This window comes from Falco biarmicus, chromosome 8 (assembly GCF_023638135.1).
Source record: "Falco biarmicus isolate bFalBia1 chromosome 8, bFalBia1.pri, whole genome shotgun sequence".
Classification (NCBI taxonomy): Eukaryota; Metazoa; Chordata; class Aves; order Falconiformes; family Falconidae; genus Falco; species Falco biarmicus.
This window is the reverse complement of record NC_079295.1, coordinates 60,949,092-60,971,731: the sequence shown is the minus strand read 5'-3', so window position 1 is coordinate 60,971,731 and position 22,640 is coordinate 60,949,092. Positions and strand designations below refer to the sequence as shown.

General features: G+C 46.4%; 1 protein-coding gene across 1 annotated transcript in view; it reads right to left on the bottom strand.

Moving 5' to 3' along the window:
• The window catches only part of COL23A1 (collagen type XXIII alpha 1 chain), a 189,056-nt gene that overhangs the window by 32,529 nt on the left and 133,887 nt on the right, over positions 1–22,640 (bottom strand). The window contains exons 3-4 of the mRNA XM_056348738.1: positions 21,518–21,582; positions 10,371–10,397 (exon numbers count right to left, since the gene is read on the bottom strand). Of these exons, the coding sequence (XP_056204713.1) occupies positions 10,371–10,397; positions 21,518–21,582 (92 nt within the window). The remainder of the gene's footprint in view (positions 1–10,370; positions 10,398–21,517; positions 21,583–22,640) is intronic.

Sequence of the window (22,640 nt, the reverse complement as noted above, 5' to 3'; positions counted from 1 at the left end):
GTGCTGAGGTCCCAGTTTTGCGTGAATTAAGCTTGAAATACATCCAACCTTTGTGGTTTAGCTAATACCTTTCAGCAAACGCAAGCACCTCTAGCCGGGCAGGTCCCCATTCCCCCCCACCCCCCCCAGGCCATGGTGGCAGGTAGCCCAGGGGCTGCCTTAACTTCTCCAGGGCTGCTGCCACCCCCCAAATCAGCCTTGCTGGCACCTGCATCCTAGCAGACGCTGACAGCGTGCCACTGAGGCCACGGCTTTCTGCACTCAAGTATCAGCTGATTTATAGTCTTCTCCAAGAAGGCACTAAGATGTCATAGAAGTAAAAGATAAGCCAGGCACAGATACTTGTTTAGCCACTAAGTTGTATTCCAGGATCAAAACCTACTTTAAATGTCAGACTTCACTGGCACATTTACCATGAGAACAGCAGGCAAGAGAAATTACTATTACCAGTGGCAACTTCCACCTGGGACAGCTCTAGATATCAAGCACAGCAGGAGGCACTTGTGTAACAGAAGATGTCACACAGCATCTTCATTTGACTTCCCTTGATAGACCAGACCCTACACGTGGCATAGCAGAAGATGCAAGAGGACTCTGAAACCCAGGCACAGCTACTTCTGCCTATTCATGTGCATTACCCCACGTCTGGAGACAGCTAGGTGTACAAAATTTGGGGGGGCATGATTCACTGCCTATGAATTTTTGAGGGTTTAATGGAAACCATCTTCTGGTTTTGTTCTCTGCCCCCCTCCATTCCACTTGCTGCCATCACCCTGTATAGGCTCAGAGCCAGGTTCTCCTTGTTTGGCTAGAACCCCCTATTTCATATTATAGGGGAGGGCAATTAGGGGTTCCCCAAAATCCACCTCCCTGCAAAACACAGCCCTGCAAGTAACATCCAACCCCAGTCTTCAGGGGGATCCCGATGGGGCTGCTCCAGGCAGTGGGGTGAGCTGAGCGCTCCTCACCCGTGGCAGCTCTCACCCCTCTTTCTTCCAAATTTCCTTCCAAAAAGGCCACCTGAGTGCACCCCAGGGATTGCCCACAGCATCTGCTGGGGCTCAGCATCACCAAACCCTCAAAGACTCCTCTGAAACTTTTCTTTGGGGGAACTGTACCCCACAGCCTAAGCTGACAGCAACAAATCCCCCAACAGAGGTGTCAGGCAAATGATGCAGAGCAGCAGCCTGATAAGAGCCAAGTGTGTGTTAAACCAACCAAAGAAACACAGATCTGTGCTCTATTCAAAAAAAAACCAAAAAACCCCCAACCCCAAAAAATAAAAAAAATCTGTCCTTAGACTGCTAGGCGGCCTCTGCCCATTCTTTGATGGAAGCGGAGCAGAAAGGAGCAGTAATTTGCTAAAAACTTCACCCATAATGCAAACCAGACTGCGGGGCTCTGCAAGGGAGCAGCCACCTCGGAGGCTGGGCTGGTCCATGCCGGGCATCTGGCGGCCATGCAGAGCCAGCCTCTGCAACGCCAGCCCAGCTCCCTTCCACAGGGCACAAACACTTCCAAGCACTTCTGAAATCCTTGGGAAACAAAAACAAAAAACCAGTACCCCCCCCTCCTAAACCCTACCCTCAGGATATTTTTGGGGCAGCGCCGGGCCCTGCCCACCGTTCAGCCCCTCCTTTGCATTGCCAGCATGGGCTCACCAAAGCGCTTTGGTTCCCAGCTGTCTTCGCAGTCATGCCAATCATATATATATTGGGGTTTCGCTGTGGATATACAGGACCTTTTCCCATGCAGTAGCTGCCTCTTCCTTAACCACAAGATGCACCTTCTTCCATCTGTTCGCAGAGCTCCCTCCTTATTTTGCTGGATGTTTTTTCCAAGATGCTCAAGAAAAAATGCCTGGAAACAAATCTAACACTGACTGGTTCAAACGGGTGGAAAGCAAATGCTGTGCTGGAGCTGCACGGGTCACTGCTCAGGTTTGTGAGCAAGGTTACTTGGATATGCCACAACAGAGCTGGTCTGTTCGCTCCTCCGGACATAAAACTGCCGTGATTCCTGGGCAGGCATGCCAGATCAGCTTATCTGGTGCTGAGCATCATTTCAGAAGCAAAAGTTCACTCATCTGTGTATCACATTGCACCAGTTTTCTTCCAAAACAACAAAGTGTTTTTATGGAAGAAAGAGTCCCCCAACTTCCCCGAAATTTCTGAGGCTGAAATGAGTTCCATGTGTTCTGCACAACTGCTTGTTTCAAGCTTTTGGTGCCCAATTGGCTTTTAGATTTTTTTTTTTTATGTCCAACTATGAGAGAGGAGATGGCCTCTGTGGCAGGAATGCAATTTTGAAGTCTGTAAGCAATTGTTTTGGAAGAATATTGACATTTCAAGCAAACACTTTGGCCTTTTACTGCCTTTATATTTTTTCCCCACCAGTGCCATCCCTGTTTGACAGTTGCTGTTTGGATTACCTCTCTTACTTGGTGAATGAGCAAACTTCTTGGTTTTTCTCAGTTTTCCTCTGCCTACAAGCCAAGTCTTGATACCATGTGACTGTGCCCAAATGCACTGGAAACAGAGATGCAGATCGACCAGCTGCACTCACACTCGATGCAGGGAACCAGAGAAAAAGCAGAATGAGAAGCCAGAAACCAAATCCCCTGCTTCAACCAGGCATTGGGTGGGGAAGGACTTTTTCCACCATCCATCCTTGCAGCCATCCTCATTGCCAGGCCTCCCCCTACATGAGCCAGCTTGGGATAAGGAGGACAGCTGGGTCCAAGACATCACCTGAAAAGCCGCGTGTGTCCCGTATCAGAAATTTGCCTGTGCAATTTGGGCAGAAAAGTTCTCCTTGCTGTTGCTGTCAGCACCTTCACCAGACCCTCTCTTCTCCCTGGCCAGAAACACTGGAAGGCAGAAGATAAACAAATGCATCTGCAATTCCTCTACTGGGTGGGATATAAGACAAACTTTTTATTTTCCCTGTGGAAGAATTACCTCTAAATCAAAAGAAAAATAAACTGCTGCCACGAAGAGCTGGTCTTTACAAAATCATTGTTGTCTCCACATCAGAGAGCCAGTACACGGATGTAGCAGGAAAATACACTGGATCTGCTTTCCCTGCTTAAAGAAGTTTTCCCTCTAGGCAAATAATTACGTGAACTGGCCACAAAAGTGATATTAAAATGAAAAAGACTAGAACTACAAAGTTTGCCTTATAAAATAAATATTTGTTACTTCTGTCTTTTGGGCTCTTACTGGGAGAAGTATGTGTGCAAATGACTTCATACACAGGAGACACTCCTTGAAATCTGAATGTTCATGAGTAAAGATATTCATGAGAACACACACAGGTCCAAACCCTAAATTACAGTTATGACCTTGATGAACCTAGCTAAGAAAACAAAATAGCCAGCTTACCAACAGAAGCCTTCATTTTGGGGATGGATACCAATCACATGACACAGTATTTGACAATATCTAAGTCTAGCAATGACAGATGTTAAACGCGAAAATTTTTAATTCTGTGCATGCATAACCAACTAAAACATCCATGCAATGTACAGGCATTCTATGTCCGTACGTGAGCGATCACCCAGGGTCTGGAAAGCATCTGTCTACTGTGAAAAAGCAGGAAAAGTTTGAGATCCACACGCTTTTCCCTACAGCCCATAAGATCTGACCACATAGTATGGTCTCCTACATCTCACATGGGATTTCTGGCAGCCCTCCTGAAGAGTTAAACCACTGCCTGTTGCTCTGGTTTGGGCTCAGAGCAATCTTGAGCTACCCATGACTCCCTCTGCAACTCTCCCAGGCTACACCTTGAGTGTCCCCAAGCAGGACTTGGACATAATTGCATAGATAGAGACAACTCATCAAGTTATCAATTCCCAGTTACTTCTACAGTTCTCCTGTGAAAGTACTTTATTATTATTATCACAACTGGCTTTCTGGTGGTGTTGTTTCCAAAACACCTGGCTAACTACAGGTCTTGGAGCTTTCTTCTAAACTCTGAGGGACCACAACGGGATGGAGGAACTGCCACCAGGAACGGGCTTGGGCACATTCTGCATTTCCCACACATCAGCCTGTCTGCATTCATAATACATTTATGCATCACACACAAAAAGCTTGCACAGACTTTCCCTTGCTAAGTTATCTATGCTAACTGAAGTTCTTAGTTGCTGAGGGGAGAAACCCCCAGACTACATTGGTTATGGCCAAGGTCTAGAGCTGCGACCAAAGTCACTGTCACAGTGCTCTACCGCACTGGGGTCGTGCAAGTCAAGGAACCAGCCTCCCTTCTGCATGTGCTCCTCCAACTCCTCTCCCAGACATCAGCTCAGAAAACCACATTTGGCTTCGCTATGTCTTCAGAATGAATTAAAAACAGAGCTTATCATCCTTACAAATCGATTTCCAGCTATACGTGTTACAGCTGACTACAGTGGATAACTCTGGATTTACAACACTGTAGCCAAAGGAAGATGTTAGCTCACTGTTCAGGGCTCCCAAAATAAAGTTTCTGAAGATGCTGAGCTGCTTAGCTCCAACAGCTCCTTTGCGTGAGGTGACCTGTAACATACCTAAGAGCAGCCTGTACAAGAGTATTACGATTTTGACTGAACAATTATTCCCCAACAGGTGCGCTAAACATTGAGCCTGTGTTGTATCTCTCCTTTACTGTAAGTCCATTAATTGATTATATTTGAGTTGTTACCTGTCCTTAGAAAAGGCTGCCATTACTCAATATTGAATTACTTTGAGTAACAAGCTGCATTGCTTCAAAGCAAGTAGAACCTGAAGCCTTTTCACTCCACCTTCCCAAAAGATTCCCACTATTGCAAGAGACGGGCAGAACAGTGCCTGGGCTCTTCCAGGCAACACACTAATGATTTACAAAATTCAGGAGGCAAACATCATACACCGGAGGCACAAAATTAATAACATTCTGCTCAACTAAAAATAGATGCTAATATTTTAAGAAAAATGTATAAAGTGGAAGACAACTCTGTTTCATATTGTACTTCTGTAAAGCTGTTGCCCTGCTCTGTTTTTTATTAATGAAGACATGCACATGAAGTAATTCCCCTCGTTAATCAACTTCATTCTTTTGGTTTCTTCCCACTTGAAGTGACAACCCTCCATTCGGGATGTCACGTAGCGGTGTAGCACAGACCAATTTTAGGGAGGGATGAGTAGCAGAAGCAGATGACACTCTCAAGAAACAGAGGGTTTGGCTTCAAAAGGCCTCTCCGGTAGACAGGAAGAGGGAACGTAGTGGGTTCTGGTGAACCACAGATACAGCGGCTCACTGGGGAAGAGGAGAAACACCATGTAGAAGGACAGCTGAGCAGTTTGAAGGCAAGTATAAAATCATCCCTGCATGGGGCTGGGGATGGGACAGGGCAAGGCTGCTAAAAGCACCACCATTGCTTCTCCCCTCCATACATAATTTGACTCCGCTGAACAGCTGCATAATGGGAAGATCTGCCTGCACGGAAAGGTCAGCTGCAAAGCCTACTCACAGTTTGGCTCTTCCATCTGCTCCTCATTTTCTCTTTCTTCCTCCTGCCCAGATGCAGCTGCCCGCCCTGCTAACGTAAGCAGCCGAAAGCCCTGCTGCATCAGCCCTCTGCACAGCCAATCCCTCTGCTCCTCTCCTAGCTTTACGAGGGCAAAAGCCCCCCGACACGCTGACGCACTGACAGCACATCGAGGGGAACCACTCCACAGCGCGGATGCTCCTTGCCTCAGAAAGCATGGCCCAGGGCAAGTCCCAGGGGATCCTGGTCCCAGCGCCTGGTTCTGCCCAACAAGAAACACTTTTCCATCATTGCAGCAGCCACCCAGCTGCTTTTCCTCTCCTCCAGTGCCCTCGCACAAACCCAAGCTCAAACTTCAGGGCTGTGCTTCAGTTTGGGGATGGGCTGGGTGGTCTTTTGGCAAAGGCTAAAAGCATCATACAGATTTTCTCTGTCCATCTAATCTGATCTAAAGGCTGTTGTCATCTCTTCAGAAATGTTGGTGATGGGAAGCACCAGAGCAAAACAATACAGTTAAACCAGCACTGGCTGGTGGCCCTCCTGCAGCAACGCCCTCCCTCAGCACATACTTGGACCCGTGCAAAGCCCAAAGTAAGGACAACCGGGGCTCCACCACCATGGCCATAGCCACTGGGCACGTCCCTGAGCAGGGGGATGCAGACATAGCATTACCACCAGGCAGGGCTAACCAAAGGTAGATCAAGTTGGTTAGGACCTTGTCTAGAAAACTGTCATTTTCTCTCCTGAACTGCTCATTTTGCATCATTTTTATAACTTTTTTTTTTTCTTTAGAGACCACTACATCACCAATGAATCAACGTAGCCCCATAATCCATCTGCAATTACCAATTATTCTGGTATTTCTGTATAAAGGAATCCTTTATCCTGTAGTTTTCAGTCATTGATGCTGCCTGTTCATCCCAGGACACCAACCACTACAGACCTATGTGTTACTCTAGCCCACCACCACCAGCACAAGAAACCAGAGGAACATCACTGTGTCCTGCAAGAAGGACCATGTAGTTCTCAGATGAGAAAAGCAACCTGTTGGTTGCTCTCGACCTTTGGGGTAAAGTGCTTTGTTCCCCCTCAGATGTTTTAGGTATTTTTCTCTAAAAAGGACTTCCAAGATTAAGATCAGTCTTTTGGCATCAAAAAGAATAAAAACCGCCTGATTCCCTGGTGCCTTCATTTGCATTCTTGCAAGCTCAGAGGGTACAAGGCAGGCTCTCAGAGTAAGCAGATTTGCACCCCAAAAGCCAGGAGCTTATGATGATCACTGCCACTGTTACTACCTGCAAATTACACAGTCAAGGTAAGAAAAAAAAATATTGTAGGTATTTTGGATGCTAAATAGATCTGCCTTTCTCTGTCCTCAGCTCTCCAGAGAGCACACACACATAACCCACATTCAAGCCCCTGCAGAACCTGAATGATATTCAGTTTAACAGCTCTTAAATTGACTCTCCAGAGACCCTTCTGCCCCCAAGACCTGGTTCTCCTCGCAGCTAAATCGAGAAGCACAGCGAGTCACGGCTTCCGCCTTGTTCACCAGTCACTGGGGTCCTATGGGACCTGCCTCAGCCCCACCCAGGCTGAATGCAGTTTCCACTGTGTGTAATGGGGTTACCTGCAGAGGATGATTTTTATGCTGCAATTTTATTATTTGTTAAATGCTGTTACAAGTCTAGCAAGGCAAGTTTTGTCCTTCCAACATCAGCTTTCCTCATCTGTTAGAAAACCCCCAAACTGAATTAGATTCTTGGTCTGGGGGTCAAAAACATTTTAAAAGCCTCCCTAGCACTGCAATTAAAAAAGAAAATCTCAGAAAGGGCAATCTTCAGGTAATCTCTGAAGCAGCCAATATGGCAAAGGCCCGTGTATGGCAGCTTGAGCTTGTGCCTCACTAGGGATATCTTTTTCCTTAATCTGCCCCGATATCAAAAGTTTACATTAAGCTATTCAACTGCACAGTCTTTGTCCTTCTGTCAAATTTGGCTGAAACGGGCCAAGTTCAAAAGTTACTGGCAAAAGAAGAGAGAATTCAGACTCAAGCAGCCCCTAACTCATACGAACCTTCACTGAAATTCAGGCTGAGGCATATGCTGCGATCCACGTTCAACAGGGTGTCAAAACCAAGTAAAAAAAAAAAACAAAAAAACCCCAGAAAAGCAACAAACCCCAACATTCTTCATAGTAACATTAGCAGGATACACTGTAAGCCTAAAAATATAAACTAAAGACTCCCTGTGGTTTACAAAATAACAATGAACCCAGAATTTCATAAAGAAGAAACTGTTTCTAGTACAAAGTTTTATTGTAGAGCACAAACCACTCTTTAAGCATCAACCTATTGAAACCATCTTATTCTCTTTGGGCCCCGTCTCTGGGTGATTTCATCCCTTTAGGGCTTCCATCGCTCGCAGGGTGTTAAACGCCAGCAGCTCACAAATAGCCACCACACACCGCCAGCAAGGGACATGTGGTACTGCACCTATTTGGGACACCGAACACCATTTAATATCCACTCGCTACCTCTGCATTCGCACCACAGTCGCCTCCTGAAACAGCTCAGAGTCTGTATGATCACCCTGGAGGGAGCTAAATAATTTAATCGATTTCACTATGCAACGGGATGGAATAAAGCCTGTCCATGTGCTGCTGCTAAGGCGCTCAAGCCTGCTTTTAGTTTCTTCCTTCTTCAGGTACACGCATTGTTTTAGAAATGCGGCTATCGTCACCTCCTCGTTAGATAAAGCTAATGAGCGTAGCCACGGCCACATGGATGCAGCAACTGTGTTTGCTGGGTTTGGCTCAGCCAGTTTTGGAAGTCAGGATAAGGCCAGCCGGACGGCGGCTCCTGGGAAAAGGTGAGCGAAGGGAAAAAACTTTTAGTGACATGAACGCCGTCCCCCCAGTGCAGCCGGGGTGGCAGGGCCACAGCTGCCGCAGCACCACCGAGATCCCTCCGCAGGGGCGGGGCCGGCGCTGAGGTGACGCTCCGCCCCCGGCGGCACCACTGCCTCCCCGCGCTTCTGCCTGGCAGAGCCCCGGGCGCGCCGTGCCAGAGCAGCGGCTGCTGCGGGGCTGGCGGTCCGAGGCCGCCGCAGAATTGCCCTTCCGCAGCCCCTCAAGGCAGTCTCCCAGCTGCGCTTCTAATAAATTAAACTCTGCGTTCCCCACAAGCCACTCGCTCCTTTGCACAGCCTCCTGGCTCCAGCACCCTGCCGGGGCACCCCGCGGCACCGCTGCCCCTTCTAGGCCAGGCGGCAGGGCAGGGGGCCGGGGCCGAGGCCGGAGCCAGGCGGCAGGGCAGGGGGCCGGGGCCGAGGCCGGAGCCAGGCGGCAGGGCAGGGGGCCGGGGCCGAGGCCGGAGCCAGGCGGCAGGGCAGGGGGCCGGGGCCGAGGCCGGAGCCAGGCGGCAGGGCAGGGGGCCGGGCCGCTCCCGCTGCGGGCTGGTACCGCCTGAGGGAGACAAAAGCCCGCGCTGCGCGCGCCGCGGTCGCCTCTCCTCTGGAAACCAGCGGCCCTGTTTGCCTGCGGGCTTCCCCGCTGCTCCCTCGTACCAAACTATTTAAAATCAGCTGGTGGAGCCCCAAGTGCTTTCGTCTTAAGGATGTAACGGCAGCACTGGCTTGTTGTGAAAAATCCACCCCATTTGCCACCCTTTCTCCCCTTCTGGGGCCGGTGCCGCCGAGGAAACATTTCTGTCCTCCCCGGGGGGCTCGCAGGGGTCTGGGGAGGAAGAAAACTCAGGCAGCTCAGTGCTCCCTCCAGCTCTGCCACAGCCACAAAACACGAGGGGGTTCGGTGGTGCGTGGGCATTCAGGGGGCACAGCCCCAGGGCACGAGGCGGCACAGGCAGGGAGCGAGGTTTCCTAACACACTCCTTTGGGGAAAAAAGAAAAAGAGGGTATCAACCACAGGAAGGAGAAAGTGAACTACTCTTCATTACCTTATAAATGGAACAGGAGGGCAAACAGTCAAGCAGCCCCTTCCACAGCATCAGGCCGTGCAGGACCCACTGCACCCGTTCAAAAAGCAGGAGCAGAGCTGGAAGTGTGCTGTGAACACGGAGGATCCACACAGTGATTTTTACCAACCTATTAATTATAGTGAGTGCACACGCAGGAGTTGCTCCCTGATGAGCCATCGAGCCCCTCAGAGCCAGAGCGCCACGGTCATCCAAGGGCATTAATGGGGACAAGGGGATCTGGCCAGAACCAGGTCTCCCTCCTGCAGAAAGCAGCTCGGAGCCTTTAACAGCCACAGGTTGCCAGCCTTATTTCTCCTCCAGAAGATACGTCCTCTTAACACAGAGACATTTCAGTGGTGCTCATGGCCATAGGAAGGGCATGGAGTCCCAGGTTACCCTTCCTCCTCCTCTAAGCCTCTGCAAAAATTTCTTCTTGCCAACAGGCACAGCAGGACCCTCTGCTCCCAGGCAAAGGGAGCAAGGGCAGAATGTTTGGAGATGGGCAAATAAGGACTTATCTCAACACCTGAAGCTTTTTCACCAGTGTCCCCAAATCTGGCCACCTGTAGCTGTGAGTGGGACAAAGCCCAAAGCCTTCACTAACTTTGCAGCCCAGTGAACTCTTAGGCAAGAGTATGAATAATGCCATGAAAAAGCTCAAGTATTTCACCCCTACAAACATTAATGGACAATATTGCACAGGCTGCAGAGTTCTAGGGCTAAATCCCTCAAAAGGACTATCACTGATGAAGAAGGAGGGAAGAAAGGGTTGGGGAGAAGAGGCCAAGACAGGCAGAGAAAATAAAGTGTCATGGGAAAGACCGAGACAACCACGGAGTGCAGATTAGAAGAGAATAAAAATAAAAGGAATAGCAGAGTTACCGGGTAACCATCACGTCCTGACTGCCCCTGTGGTGGGGGAACAAGTGAGATAACAAGTCAGTCAATGCACCCATAGCAGCATGACAACACATAGAAGCAGGCAGGAGACTGGGCCATCGGCTCCCCAGCCAGTCCCTGGACTAAACTCTCTCTAGAGAAACCTCTTGGGACAATTTTCTTATTAGAAAGGTCACCACCTATGGCATATTTTCCCCAGATTTTGATCTTGTGCTTCCCTTGAGCTACTTACCAAGGCTTTTGCCAACTCATGCCCATCCCTGCTGTCTGTGCTCAGTCTCAGCCGCCCCTGAAGCCAGGGATGTGCATGGCATACATTAGATCCTGGCCGTAACCCTACCCTGGGACACAGGAACCAAGAGGTACGGCAACACCTGGGTGCTGGGGAGAGGCCAGGGATGCTGTGGTACCGCTGAGCCAGCAGCCGGGACAGCCCGTCTGCCCAGGAGCAATCACTGGGCTTCTATTCCAGCACAGGATTCAATGAAGGTTTCCCCCTCTTAGATCCGCTGATCTCCTTGCAGGATACAGCTCTCCCAGCTCACCCCTAAGCTTTGCTTTAGTTGGCAACGAAGCAGAAAGAAAAGCTGATGCTACGGGAAAGACCTTACTTAAGTTGCTAGTAACACCTGCAACATCAGTGGAATAAAACACAACCCATTCAGGATATTTCACCTTTTCTGCTCTCCTCGGGGGGTTTCCAAAGGTGTTTACAGCTCGAGCTGCCGTTAAACATGCTGTGAGCTACAGCAGAGGACCCTGCTGCAAGCCAGACGTAAGGCAGATTCCCGGGAAGGAGCTGTTAAGTATTAGCTGGTACACAAGTAGGCAGTAAAGCGTGTATCTGGTACAGCAATGTCATCTGCTACCATAAACACAGGTTATGTCAGCGTGCTGCGGATATGCAGTCAGACTCATACATTTCTTATGGCACGAAACGGCCCTGGCAGCCCCCTTCATACCACATACAGGGGTTCTCCCTTTTGCTAAGTGCCCCTGCAGCTTTTAAGGCCTCCTGCAGCACTACCGATCCATCCAGAAGCAACAGTGAATTCAACAACCACCTATTTAACAAATTACAGTCTTGGGATAAAGTGTACAGTGAGATTTTTATGGAGGCTTATGGCACTAGAGCACACACAGATAAATAGGAAACACTTGTAACTCCCAACCCTCACTCACTGGTGAGCTCCCCAGCCAGCATGCTAATACATAAAGTGTTTGTTAATATCTGGGACTGTAAATGTTTAATTACAGTCTGTGGTAAGTCTATCCTTCAATTGTAGAAATTTCCTACCCAGCATGTGATTTTAATACCCTCCAAAACAGAGGTTTTATAGCACATCTGAGCAGAATACCCCTTACTCACAGACAGGACAATCAATCATCCAACAGCCACAAATCCTGTACCACAAATTCTAATAATTTCATACACACAACTAGCTTATGACAGCCAAAAAATAAAATACCAGAACAACTGCTACTAGGGAACAACAGAATTGAGGATACAGTTTCAGCAGAGTGCGATGCTGTACATGTAAAATGTAATCGATTCCTTATGGCCAAAATCAAGAAACAGAAGAAACTAATAGACTTAAATACAGTACTGTTGAAATAAAATAATATTGTGGTTCTGTGGGTTCTAGGACATTTATTATATATTATGTTTAAGGAAGTCTCCGGCAAATGCTGCTTACTCTACAAATGCAGGATTTTATTTTTTTTTTTAAATGAACTAACCCAGGAGTTGTCATTTGAAGAAGGGCAAGGGGAGAATTAAAAAAGAAGAAAAAAAAAAAAAAAAAAAGAGTCTTGTTTGTGTTAAATCTCCCCTGTGCTCCGTTTGCAATTCAATATGCCGTGGGAACCAGGAAATGAAACCAACTAGAGACAAAGAAAAATTAATAGTGTACCATATGTTGCCTACGTCGAATCGCATACAATAAAAGTGAACAGACAGCACACGTGAGGAAGCGTAACCCAGCCAGCTGTGTGTGGGCTGATAACAGCCTCTGAGCAGGAGCAGAACTGAAACAGTTAAATAAATTCCATTTTAAGTAAGCCAAAGTACTTTAACCAAGAGGAAAATGTCCCTTAAAAGATGTATAAATGGAGTTTTAAATAGGCAGTATCCTCTTCATTTCTAACCTGCCACTGAGTGAGAATTTTTTTTTTTTTTTTTATAATTAAGCTAAACTACACTAATTGCAAAGAGGGGAAAACCCCCCCTGCAATCACCAGGCAGAAGCCCTGCGGGGACCAGCCCTAGCACACAAAAGGGCTCCCCAGCTGCACATGCCTGTGCTCAGCCTCAGTGGATGCTCTCCATGAGCCCAGGATCTTGCCCGATGACGTGACCACGATGCGGGTTGTGGTGGAGCAGGTGACCTAGGCAGTGGCACTGAGCTCTGGGCCAAACAGGCAGGAATTCACCCCCCAACGGTGCTCCTGCAGTCAATGCCCAAGTCACTAATATTTCCAAAACCCACGGAGTCACTTCTATTGTGTGGGTTGGAGAGGCTGCGTTGTAGTTTTTAATTACAGAATATTTATAGAAAAGTGAATTTATTGACAATCTATGTTTCTGAACACAGACTATGAAAAAAATAAATCATTTGTTTGCATTTCTCAAGCCAGTCCTGGATTTATTGCTAATACTGGGTACAACTTATAGAGCAAATTCATTCAGATCTCCTGGAAGGATGGTCAAGCCAAAGCTGTTAAGTCTTAAATTTTCCCTATTAACTCTTTCAAAACTTGGCCAAATAATAATTTTGCTCAACCCCCCCTTAAGTCTTCACATTAAAAAACGGACTTGAAATAGAAGCAAAAATTCAACGGGCTGAAAGCCATTAACTGAACCCACATGCAGCACTGCCAACCCCAGGAGAACCAAAGCCATGGTGCTGTGACAGCCCCCATGCTTCACGTGCATTTGCTTGTCACCTTTTGGCTTTTGAACTGATTTACAGAACTGGAAATTAATTAGTCCAGGAATATTTAGCAAATTCATTTTTCCTGAAACAATTGCTTTTCAGCCCATTGAGGCTCTATAGGAAGAGGACTACGTGAAGAAACGTCTCTGTTAGCACAACAATGGAGAAGGAAATGGCTGCAAACAGCCTGCACCTCTCCTCCTCCTCCTCTGGGGGAAGAAAGGTAGAAAACCAGAAGCACCTAATATCTGTAATTTCTTTTTTAACAATCCCTTAGCAACTTGGAGGGCACAAATGAAACTTATTCTCACTCCAAACCCAGCAGGAGAACATCAGATTTGGACGTGGTGGTGGCACAGCCAAAGGCACGTCTGAACATTTGGAAGGAGGAGTTGACACATTTTCAACTATTACCCCTTCAAACAACAAATTCCCCATAAATTTTCTGGTTGCATTGGTAGGAATGCTCATTATTTTCCCCAAGACTTCAAAGAGAGAAGCAAGCAGGCTATGGCTTTCCCTCTAGCCCCCCTTGTGAGGCTACCAAATCTGTATTAAATGATGGAAACACAACAGATAAGAAAAGCAAGACAGAGCTTTAGAACCAATAAACCCACTAACACATTAAAATATTAGTACAGCACTCTTACTGCTAAATGGAAGTGTACTAAAGAACTCTTTAAAGGGAGTATTTTTACTAAATATCGTCTGGGTTTAACATTACTGGAAGTCCCTCTGGGCAGCAAGTTAAACATTTTAAAGTTTTTTTTCCCCCCTCTATTTGTCTACAGTCATGAAAAAACCAAAAAACACAGCAGCATCTGGTACTCATTTTGCTTCCAGACACACCTCTACTAAAAAATGCTGCACTCTTGCAACAACACCGAAAGGCAGGGGAAGGGGGGGAAGAGGAGGAAGGGGGGGGAAGGGGGGGGGGGAAGGGGAAGCCTTAACTTTGTTGATCCAACAGTAAAATCCACGATACTTACAGCAGGTCCTGGAAAACAAAAGAAAAACAAAGAAAAAAGTCACTTAATTACAAAGAAGTGTAATCTGACAAAACAGCACATAGCAGGAACCAAAACTAGAGCAATTCAGTACTTTTCAGTTCAATTCCAATGTGATGGCTTTTCAGATACACTTAACACCATCCACATCTCCTGTTACGGGGCCATCTCAGCCATGCTGCTGGCAGAGCAGTACTTACAGGCAGTGTAAAACCAGTCTTTTCCCATGTTTTCCCCAGTATGACCCGGTTCCCTCTCCCCCCAACAAGACCTCAGGCATGTCACAAGCTATTGCCTGCCTTCAGGGCCTGGGGCATCACATGCAACTGCAGGGGAGCACCAGCAAAAAGCAGGCAGCACAGCTGGAATTTTATGAGCAAAAACGTGTTTTCACCATTGTTTTTCTTCAGATTATGCAGGAGGAGCTGGAAGTACGCTTGCAAAAGCCAAAGGAACAGCGCAGTGCCAGGGGCTACATTGCTACAGCTGCCACAGAGATGCCAAATGTTGCTGTCATTTGGTCCTCCATCCCTTCTGGACCTCAAAACATGTCACACAACCCTGCAGTCCTGTGTCACCTCCACGTGGCCCCTGCTCGAGGGCTTTGTTGTGCTCAGAGGCAGCTGGCAGGCTGATGCCGGTACCTGAGATCTAGGGGGAAAATCCCTCATATCTACAATAAGATTTGGGTACCAGTGCCACAGTCTGAAGCTGTGATAATAGCAGCAGAAAAAAAAATAAAAATCTAATACTCCCCTGCGCGGCAGGGGTCTTTGTTGCCTGCCACACCGATTTCTGCAGCTTTCCTGCTGCTCACCCAGGCTGGTGCTACACAGAGGTGAACACTGAGCTCCTGGTCTAACGCAATCCACATTTCACTCCTGTTCACAAGGCAGCCTATAGCTCTGTTTGGGGCTTCTTCATACTCCATTTCCTGCTTAATCAAACCCAGAAACTAATCACAATCAAAAAAAAAAAAATGTGGGAAAAATTACACTGGGGGGTTAGGGGGTGAAAAATCAGCTTGGTTCATCTTACATTAGTCAAAATACACAAGAAGGATATTTCATGCTAATGGCATTCCAAGGTTTTTAAAATTTGTTTAAGAATCAAAACATTGAAAAGTTGAATAACCAAATCCAAGAAAAGCCTAAGCAGAAGGGCTGAAGGCAGGTAACAGCAGGCAGCACCATCTGCCAAGAATTAGCCTGTTACCCTGCGTTCGTCAGCTTAACAGAGTCAGCTCCACACACAACTGTGGCCAAGCACCTGGCCAGCACGGAGAGGAGGAGACAGTCTCCAAATCTCCCCCCATGCCCAGAAGCCTATTTTCCTTACCGCTAGAACTCACACAGGCTCTTAGCTGACTTTCCTTGGTTTAATTTCTCATGAATACAGAAGTCAATGCCTCTGCCAATTTATTAACTGAAAATCATGAACCTGATTTATTAACTCACTTATGCCAAACTAACCCACAAAAGCCCTTTTGTAGAAGAGTCAAAACTAAATCCCGAACAAGAAGTGGTCAGGAAATTATTTTAATATGGGATTTCAAACATGTACCAATTATAATCTCCGTGGAATTTGTTGCCTTTTTCCTTTCCTCAGCTACTGTTTTCTCCCAATACGTGCACGCAAGCACTTCTTTAAAATGCTTTCCTCTCAAATACAGGAATCAAAGTTGGACGGTGGGCTCTCTATCTGCAACATGGGATGGTCTTCATCTGCATCAGTGGAGTTAGGCTAATCTGTAGCTGTGCTGTTAGCCAAATGGGGCTAGATAAACCTTTATTAAGGCATAAAGTTAAACTTACTGAACCGATCTTTTCACCTCTCGAGACATAACTTTCCGGCTTGCAGAACGTGTTTTTCAAAAGCCTAACTACAAGACACTTGTTTCCTATGGAAGAAAGTCAAATATTTTGCAAGCCAACAATAAAGTTAATCACGTACCCAGGGGCTGCCTCCCACCCGGTCATCTCCTTGATGCGGGCACATTGCACAAGAGAGACACTTTCCAGAGAAATTTGCCAGAATCGACTGCTAATAATTTTGACTAGTGAGAATCAGTTTGATAGCTCCAAAGAAAGAATGAAACCACATAGAAATTCTTACTAGAATGAATAAAAGTTGGAGACAGCCTTTGCGTATTTAAAACTAACAAAATAACATGGGGACTTATTTCAGAAGGAAGAAAAGAAAGACAACCTGCAAACGCACAGGTTTTGGTCTACTATTACTGACCAAGGGAAACGTGCCAAGCTTTTGCATGATCTGCAGCATGTTACTGCTGTACTGCTGGGGGTGAACACCTAGTACCTGAGCCTGCAGGGGCCTGGAAATATTTGGAAACACCAAGAGATTCCATAAGAACATGAGGAGTTGCGCTAGCAGGGGGTGAAAACAGAAACTAATTAAAAATAAGTGACCCAGATTTCCTGATTGACTAACATCAATGTTGTTTTGCGTATCCAAAGACCCAGCAGGTCACAGTGGCATCAGCCCCAGAAGTACGCAAACATATGGGAAATGACAGGTCACAGTCATTTATATCCAAGTATTTTTCCAGCTTGGGAATTTTGGGTTAAGCTAGCTTTTTGGTTTAATCTGCAAATCACTTATCATGCAAGCTTCCCTGCCATGACAGAACAGAACACCAGGCAGGAGAAAAACAACCAGCCAGCCATTTCCAACAGCTCAGAAAGAGTCAGAGGGGACTTTGCTGCTGCCATTAATGGGTAAAGGATCCATCCCCAAGGTAGCACACATACACCTGTGGCCATCTGAAGCCATTAAAAAAAAAAATAAACCCCACATACATACACATAAGTACCTATATAAACACATGTGTGTGTATTTATACACACAGTACATGTATACATACACACAGAGTTATTAATCCAGGATGCTCTAAGGGGAGTAACTAAGTCATGGGAAGGAGGACAATTGCTACAGTCATAAGAAGTCTCAGAGATCAGCTCTGCATCAATCTGAACAAGAGTATTTGTCACTGCCTGTTGACCTCAGTAATTCCTTTCTGTGCCTCGGCGCTGGTGCGCACAGGGAATACATCCTCCTAGCAGAGAGGCTCGTTATTGAGAACAAATGCGGGACAGATTAGGTTCTTCCTAAAGTTCAGAAGAAGCCAAAGCAGTCCCTGGGTACATGTATGCAACTCATCATGAGAAATACAGGGATCAATGAAAATCCCCAAATAAATACAAAGTTCTGCATGATTTACCCACACGCACGCATGCACACATGTGCTTACTGAGTAACAACTGTATATTTACACTTGTCCACACAATCACATGGCCAAGTGGTTTGAAAGGGTCTTAATGTGTAAAATATGGGGTTTAAGTACGTGTAGGGCTGGGAGAGAAATAGTTTCCCTGCATAGAAATTGCTTTGCTTTTGCTCCTTGAAAAAAGCTTTAGATTCTTCCCTGTTCCAAATCAGGACATTTCTGTTAAACAGAATAGCTGTAAGGAGGGGGGGGGGGGGGGGAAGGCAAAACCCCTTTTGAATCAAAACTTTGTTAGAAGTTAAAATTAAAGAAACAGTAGTAGCATAATGTAAATTTGGAAACCAAAAGTTGTGGGGGGTGGGGCGGAAGACTTTTATCCCATTTCAACAATTTCAAAACATTTCCCCTACAAGTGTTTTTGAAATGGAAAAATTTTGTAAACAAAACTTTTACTGCCTGAAACAGCGATTTTGCCAAGTCAACATTTTCCAATGAAATAACACTTCACCAAAAAAATGCCTTTCCCGGCCTACCTGTAGGGGCGATTTTGAGGTTAAAAGTGCCAATATTTGTCCCTTTCTGCTGAAGGTGAAGCAAAGAGGTGCTGCCCGATGCTGCAGCAATCAGCTTTGGGTGTTCATGCCCCAAACCAGCTCTTGCTTCATGTGAAACCAAGACATCACCTCTGCAGAGACATACTCAGAAAATTCCCAGACTTAACATTTCAGGTGTATTTTCTCCTGTTTTTTTTTTCCTGGAGGGATTTTGAAGGTCAGGTCAGGTTTTGAATTAATCTTCAAGCCAGGGGAAGAAAGCAACATGCCATTGAGAAACACGAGTATCATCTCCCATCGTCTAGTTGTGCAGAGACTTTGAACCAAGACTTACACTAAATTCCCAAATCCTGGATCAGATTCGTCCATCCTTCAGGAACACCCTGGTTTAGATCGATCTTTTAAAAAACATAAACGTAAAGCCCTGGGAAGGCTGTGCAGCCATACCCCATCCCGCTCACACAGCACCAGCTGGCAGCAAGAGGGGAAGCAAAATCTCCCAGGTCCCCTGCTAAAATCAGTGTTATTTCACAAACGCTCACTACAACAGTTGAACTGCATCCTCACTGGGACATATCACACTGAAAAAATAAGCTAACATGACATTAAACATGATTTTGCCTTTGGCGTGGAAAAAGAACTGTATCTGAGATGTGCAGGCTGGCTGTCAGGACCAACCACAGCAACTAGTGCTGCAAAACCTTCCTTCCACCTCACGCTCAGAAAAGGCTGAAAGTCCCACATAAGGTTGTATTAAAGTGTGTTTTTCTTTTTATACACCAACTGCTTCCATGGGTGGGTGCACGTGGGTCTTCAAGGCTGTGCTTGCTTCCCAGCTGCGCTAGGAACTGCTGATGCCCATGAGCAGGAATAAGGACGATGGGACCTATGCATCTATTTTTTTTCCTAGAAATGGTTTAAAAAGAATTTTTTTATGGTACGGTGTCTTTCTATGGTAGAGTATGGTTGTCTCTGTGTGCTTTTGGGATAACGAATTCTTAGTTTCAAGAAACAGAGCTGTTGGATTAATTTTTTTTTTTCCTGAATCCATCACGGCAAAAGAAAAAAGTAAAATTCAGTCCTGGTTTAAATCAACAGGAGGGTGCGAGTTAGAAGGGACAGAATGATCTCTTAAAAGTTTCTCTGCTTGTTTCTAAGAGATATATATTGAAAGTTTCAATATGCATCAGAAAAAGTTTTTCCAACATGATCATTTCAACAATTGCCAGAAAAAATGCTCCCCTTGGCAGAGAAGAGACCAGAGCTGAGCCTTCTTGGCTCTCCAACAGCATTTGTCTGGAGGCTGTAAAGCTGTAACCACACAGGTTCCCTGGGGATGGACACTATCCTGCTACACAAACAAAGGTTTATTCACATTTATCAGCTGTAGCAAAGGAACAAGGACCTGGTTTATGTGTGGTCAGGTTCTCAAACAAATATAGAAATATATATTCAAGCTATCTATGAAAACAAACATCTGGCAGCTCGGCCAAAACCAATATACAGAGGGACGTCTGCTCTCGCTGTTTCTAACTGCAGTGCAGCAGAGCAATCCGCAGGGGCTGCATTGCATTGGATCGATTAACTGGTGTGCCCCAGCGCATGTTTGCTTGCCCATGGGTGGCTCCCTCACTCTCCTCGATTTTCCTCCACAACTGCAGAAAAGTTCAAAACAAGATCACAAGTTATTAATGACGGATATTTTTTGTTTGTTTGTTTTTATTCTATAAAGCTTGTTTTCCTGCTGGTCCTGCATTAACTTGCTGGCATCTTTCAGTTTCATCAGGGGGATGCTCAAGTGGCACTTGTGAAGGTGCCGCAGCATGAGGGCAAACATCGCTTTTTAGAAGCTCCTGTGTGAAACACAGAGAAGGGAGCAAAGGCCAAGGGCATGCTCAAGCTCAGTGAAACCTCCCAAAGTTTTGTACGGGCTAGAGAAACGCCCTGGACAATGTTTACATCCCTGCCTGCATACAAAAGCTAAATTCATTGGCTGACCTCACTTACTGCCCTTGGTTGAAGGCTGTACTCCACTGTGCTCCTTCAAAAGCCCTTAGCGATATTTTTAAAATGACAAACAGAAAAATAATCAAAGCTATCTGGTGGCTATTTCTACAGCCCAACTGCCAGGAAAACGGGATTTAATGAAGCTGGCTGGGATCCCTCACCATACCATCCACCCCCTCAGTGCAATACCCATCCCTTGGCCATGAGCAATCCCTCATGCTTTAGGAGCAGAAATATCTCAGAACACACATAGCGCACTGTGAAATACCATCAACAGAAGGGAAATGCCTGCCTGCCATGGAGATCACTCCATGGTCCACAGCACAACCCCCCCAAATTTCCTTTCCCTAGAGTTAAAAGAATTGTTTACAATATTGGTGACCAGGAAGTTATGTTGCCCTTTTTGAAAGCCCAGCCACGTATTTGCTATAGCAACAGGCAGGAGAGAAACAGCCTCCTTGCTAAATGAAAACCTACCTGGTCCCCATTCATTCTCTCAATGTTCAAGAACCTAAGAGCTGAGGACTGTGAAATTTCATCCGCTGCTTTCCATCACGCAGAGGCAGTTGCAAACCCTGTGTGACTTTCTAGGTACGTTCTTGTCTGACTGTTTTCCTTAGAAAGAGCAATACCAACCCGCATCTCTCCCCTCTCCAACAGCACTTCAGCCCTAACAGCAAAATGTAAACAGCACTTCTCCCCAGCTGAAACAGGATCGGTGCTTTCCCACTTCACAAGACAGGAAAGAAAAAACAAAACCCACCAGATACCAAAGTGACAGAGGCGTATAATTGAACAGCTCAAACAAAAATCCTCAGCAAGGTTGGTCTGCAGTTTCACAAAGTCTGAGGGCACACTCGGCACCCAGGGGATGCACCCAAGGCTGGTGGCTGAGGTGTGGGTACCCCTGACTCTGGAACGCAGACACAGACTATCCATCACACACGTGGGCCTGGCAGGCAACGTACGGACAAGAAGAAACAAGCCGGTGCATGCCTCCCATCTAGCACAGCTGCGGGGTTGCCGTATTTTTGTGCTAATTCAATGTCCCACTTCACTGTTGGATGGCATAACAACAGGTCTGAATGCTACAAGGGAGAAATGGAAAGACTGATAAAATATGCAATATCAGTCGGTGTTTTGAGTGGGAATTTTTTTGTTTTATTGTTATTGGGTGGTTGATTTTTTTTTTGGTGTTTGTTTGTTTGTTGGTTTTTTTTTAAGGTTTAGCTTTGTTTTTCATAAAAACCTTTGTACCCAGCATGCAGGGGTATGGGAAGCCCCCATTCCGCAGCCCATTAGATTAAGGTGACCAGCACCATTATTGAAAGGCTCCCACACAGCTCAATAACACCCACAAGGCGCCCAGCAATGTCACTGGGAAAAGACGGTGCTTACCGGGTTCTCCGCGCCGGCCGGGCTTCCCCCGCCTCCCTGGAGGGCCTGCGGAGAGAGCAGAAGGTTAGCGATGCCCCACGGGCAGTGAGTTTGGAAGGGGACCTGCCACATGTCCTTCCCTTCGGATCTAAACCTCCCCATGTCTTCCCCCCTTTCGCAGCTACCAAAAAACCAGTAGGTTGCACATCTTGAATACCATTCCCCCTGCAAAAAATACATCGTTTTAATGAAAAAGCCGAGGCCAGGCTCCTAGGCAAGCTGGGAAGCAGGTTTGAAAGTTATTGGTGCTGCCCATGTAGCAGAAGGAACCAGGTCTTAAATGCTCTAAAATTCTGGAAAAAACCCCTTTGCAGAGCAGCTGGCAGCCCTGTGCAGTCCATGCATGCTGCAAATGGCTGTTACAATCTTGCAAATCACATTAGAACAAGGAACGGAAACCTTTTGCTACTAATCATTGTCTCAGTCAAGAAAACTTTTTGTGCCTAGATCTGATCACACATTTATAATTCCTGACCTATATTTCAAATATAAAACTTGCTTGTATTCTAACCCTTCTGTGTAGCATTGTATTAAATCTTTTTTTTTTTTCTTCTTAAGCACAGATGCAGACCACTGCTGTAGCAAATGTAGAGCATCCCGGTCCCCAAAAAAGGCATAACACTGTGTCCTTCATGCTGGTAGCTGCCGTGTTGCAGACTCCCTGCTGCAGCAAGGCTTCCCTGCCCAGGAGCTGGCAGCATCCACACACCCGTGACATGCATGTTGCCAGATGGGAACAAAAAGCCACTTTTTGTAGCCTTTTGCAGGTCAGCCAGCTCAAGAGGAGCATTTGCTGGGTGACAGCAACGTTAATGAAAAGCAAAAAGATCATTTTTTGTCTGTGAAACTATGCTGCTCTCTCCCCTTTCTGTGCCCTTTTTCTTTTCTTTAAGAGAAAAGCACGATAAACAAAAATCATTAAATATTTCTGCACTCCTCTCAAAATTTCCCCTGCTGTATAACATTTCTGTGCTCAAACATGTAATTGTGTCCCCAGCCATGGCCTGGAGTTCCTCTCCAAAGTCAGGATGAGCTGCACAGTGCCCACCCTCCCCAGCCCACCC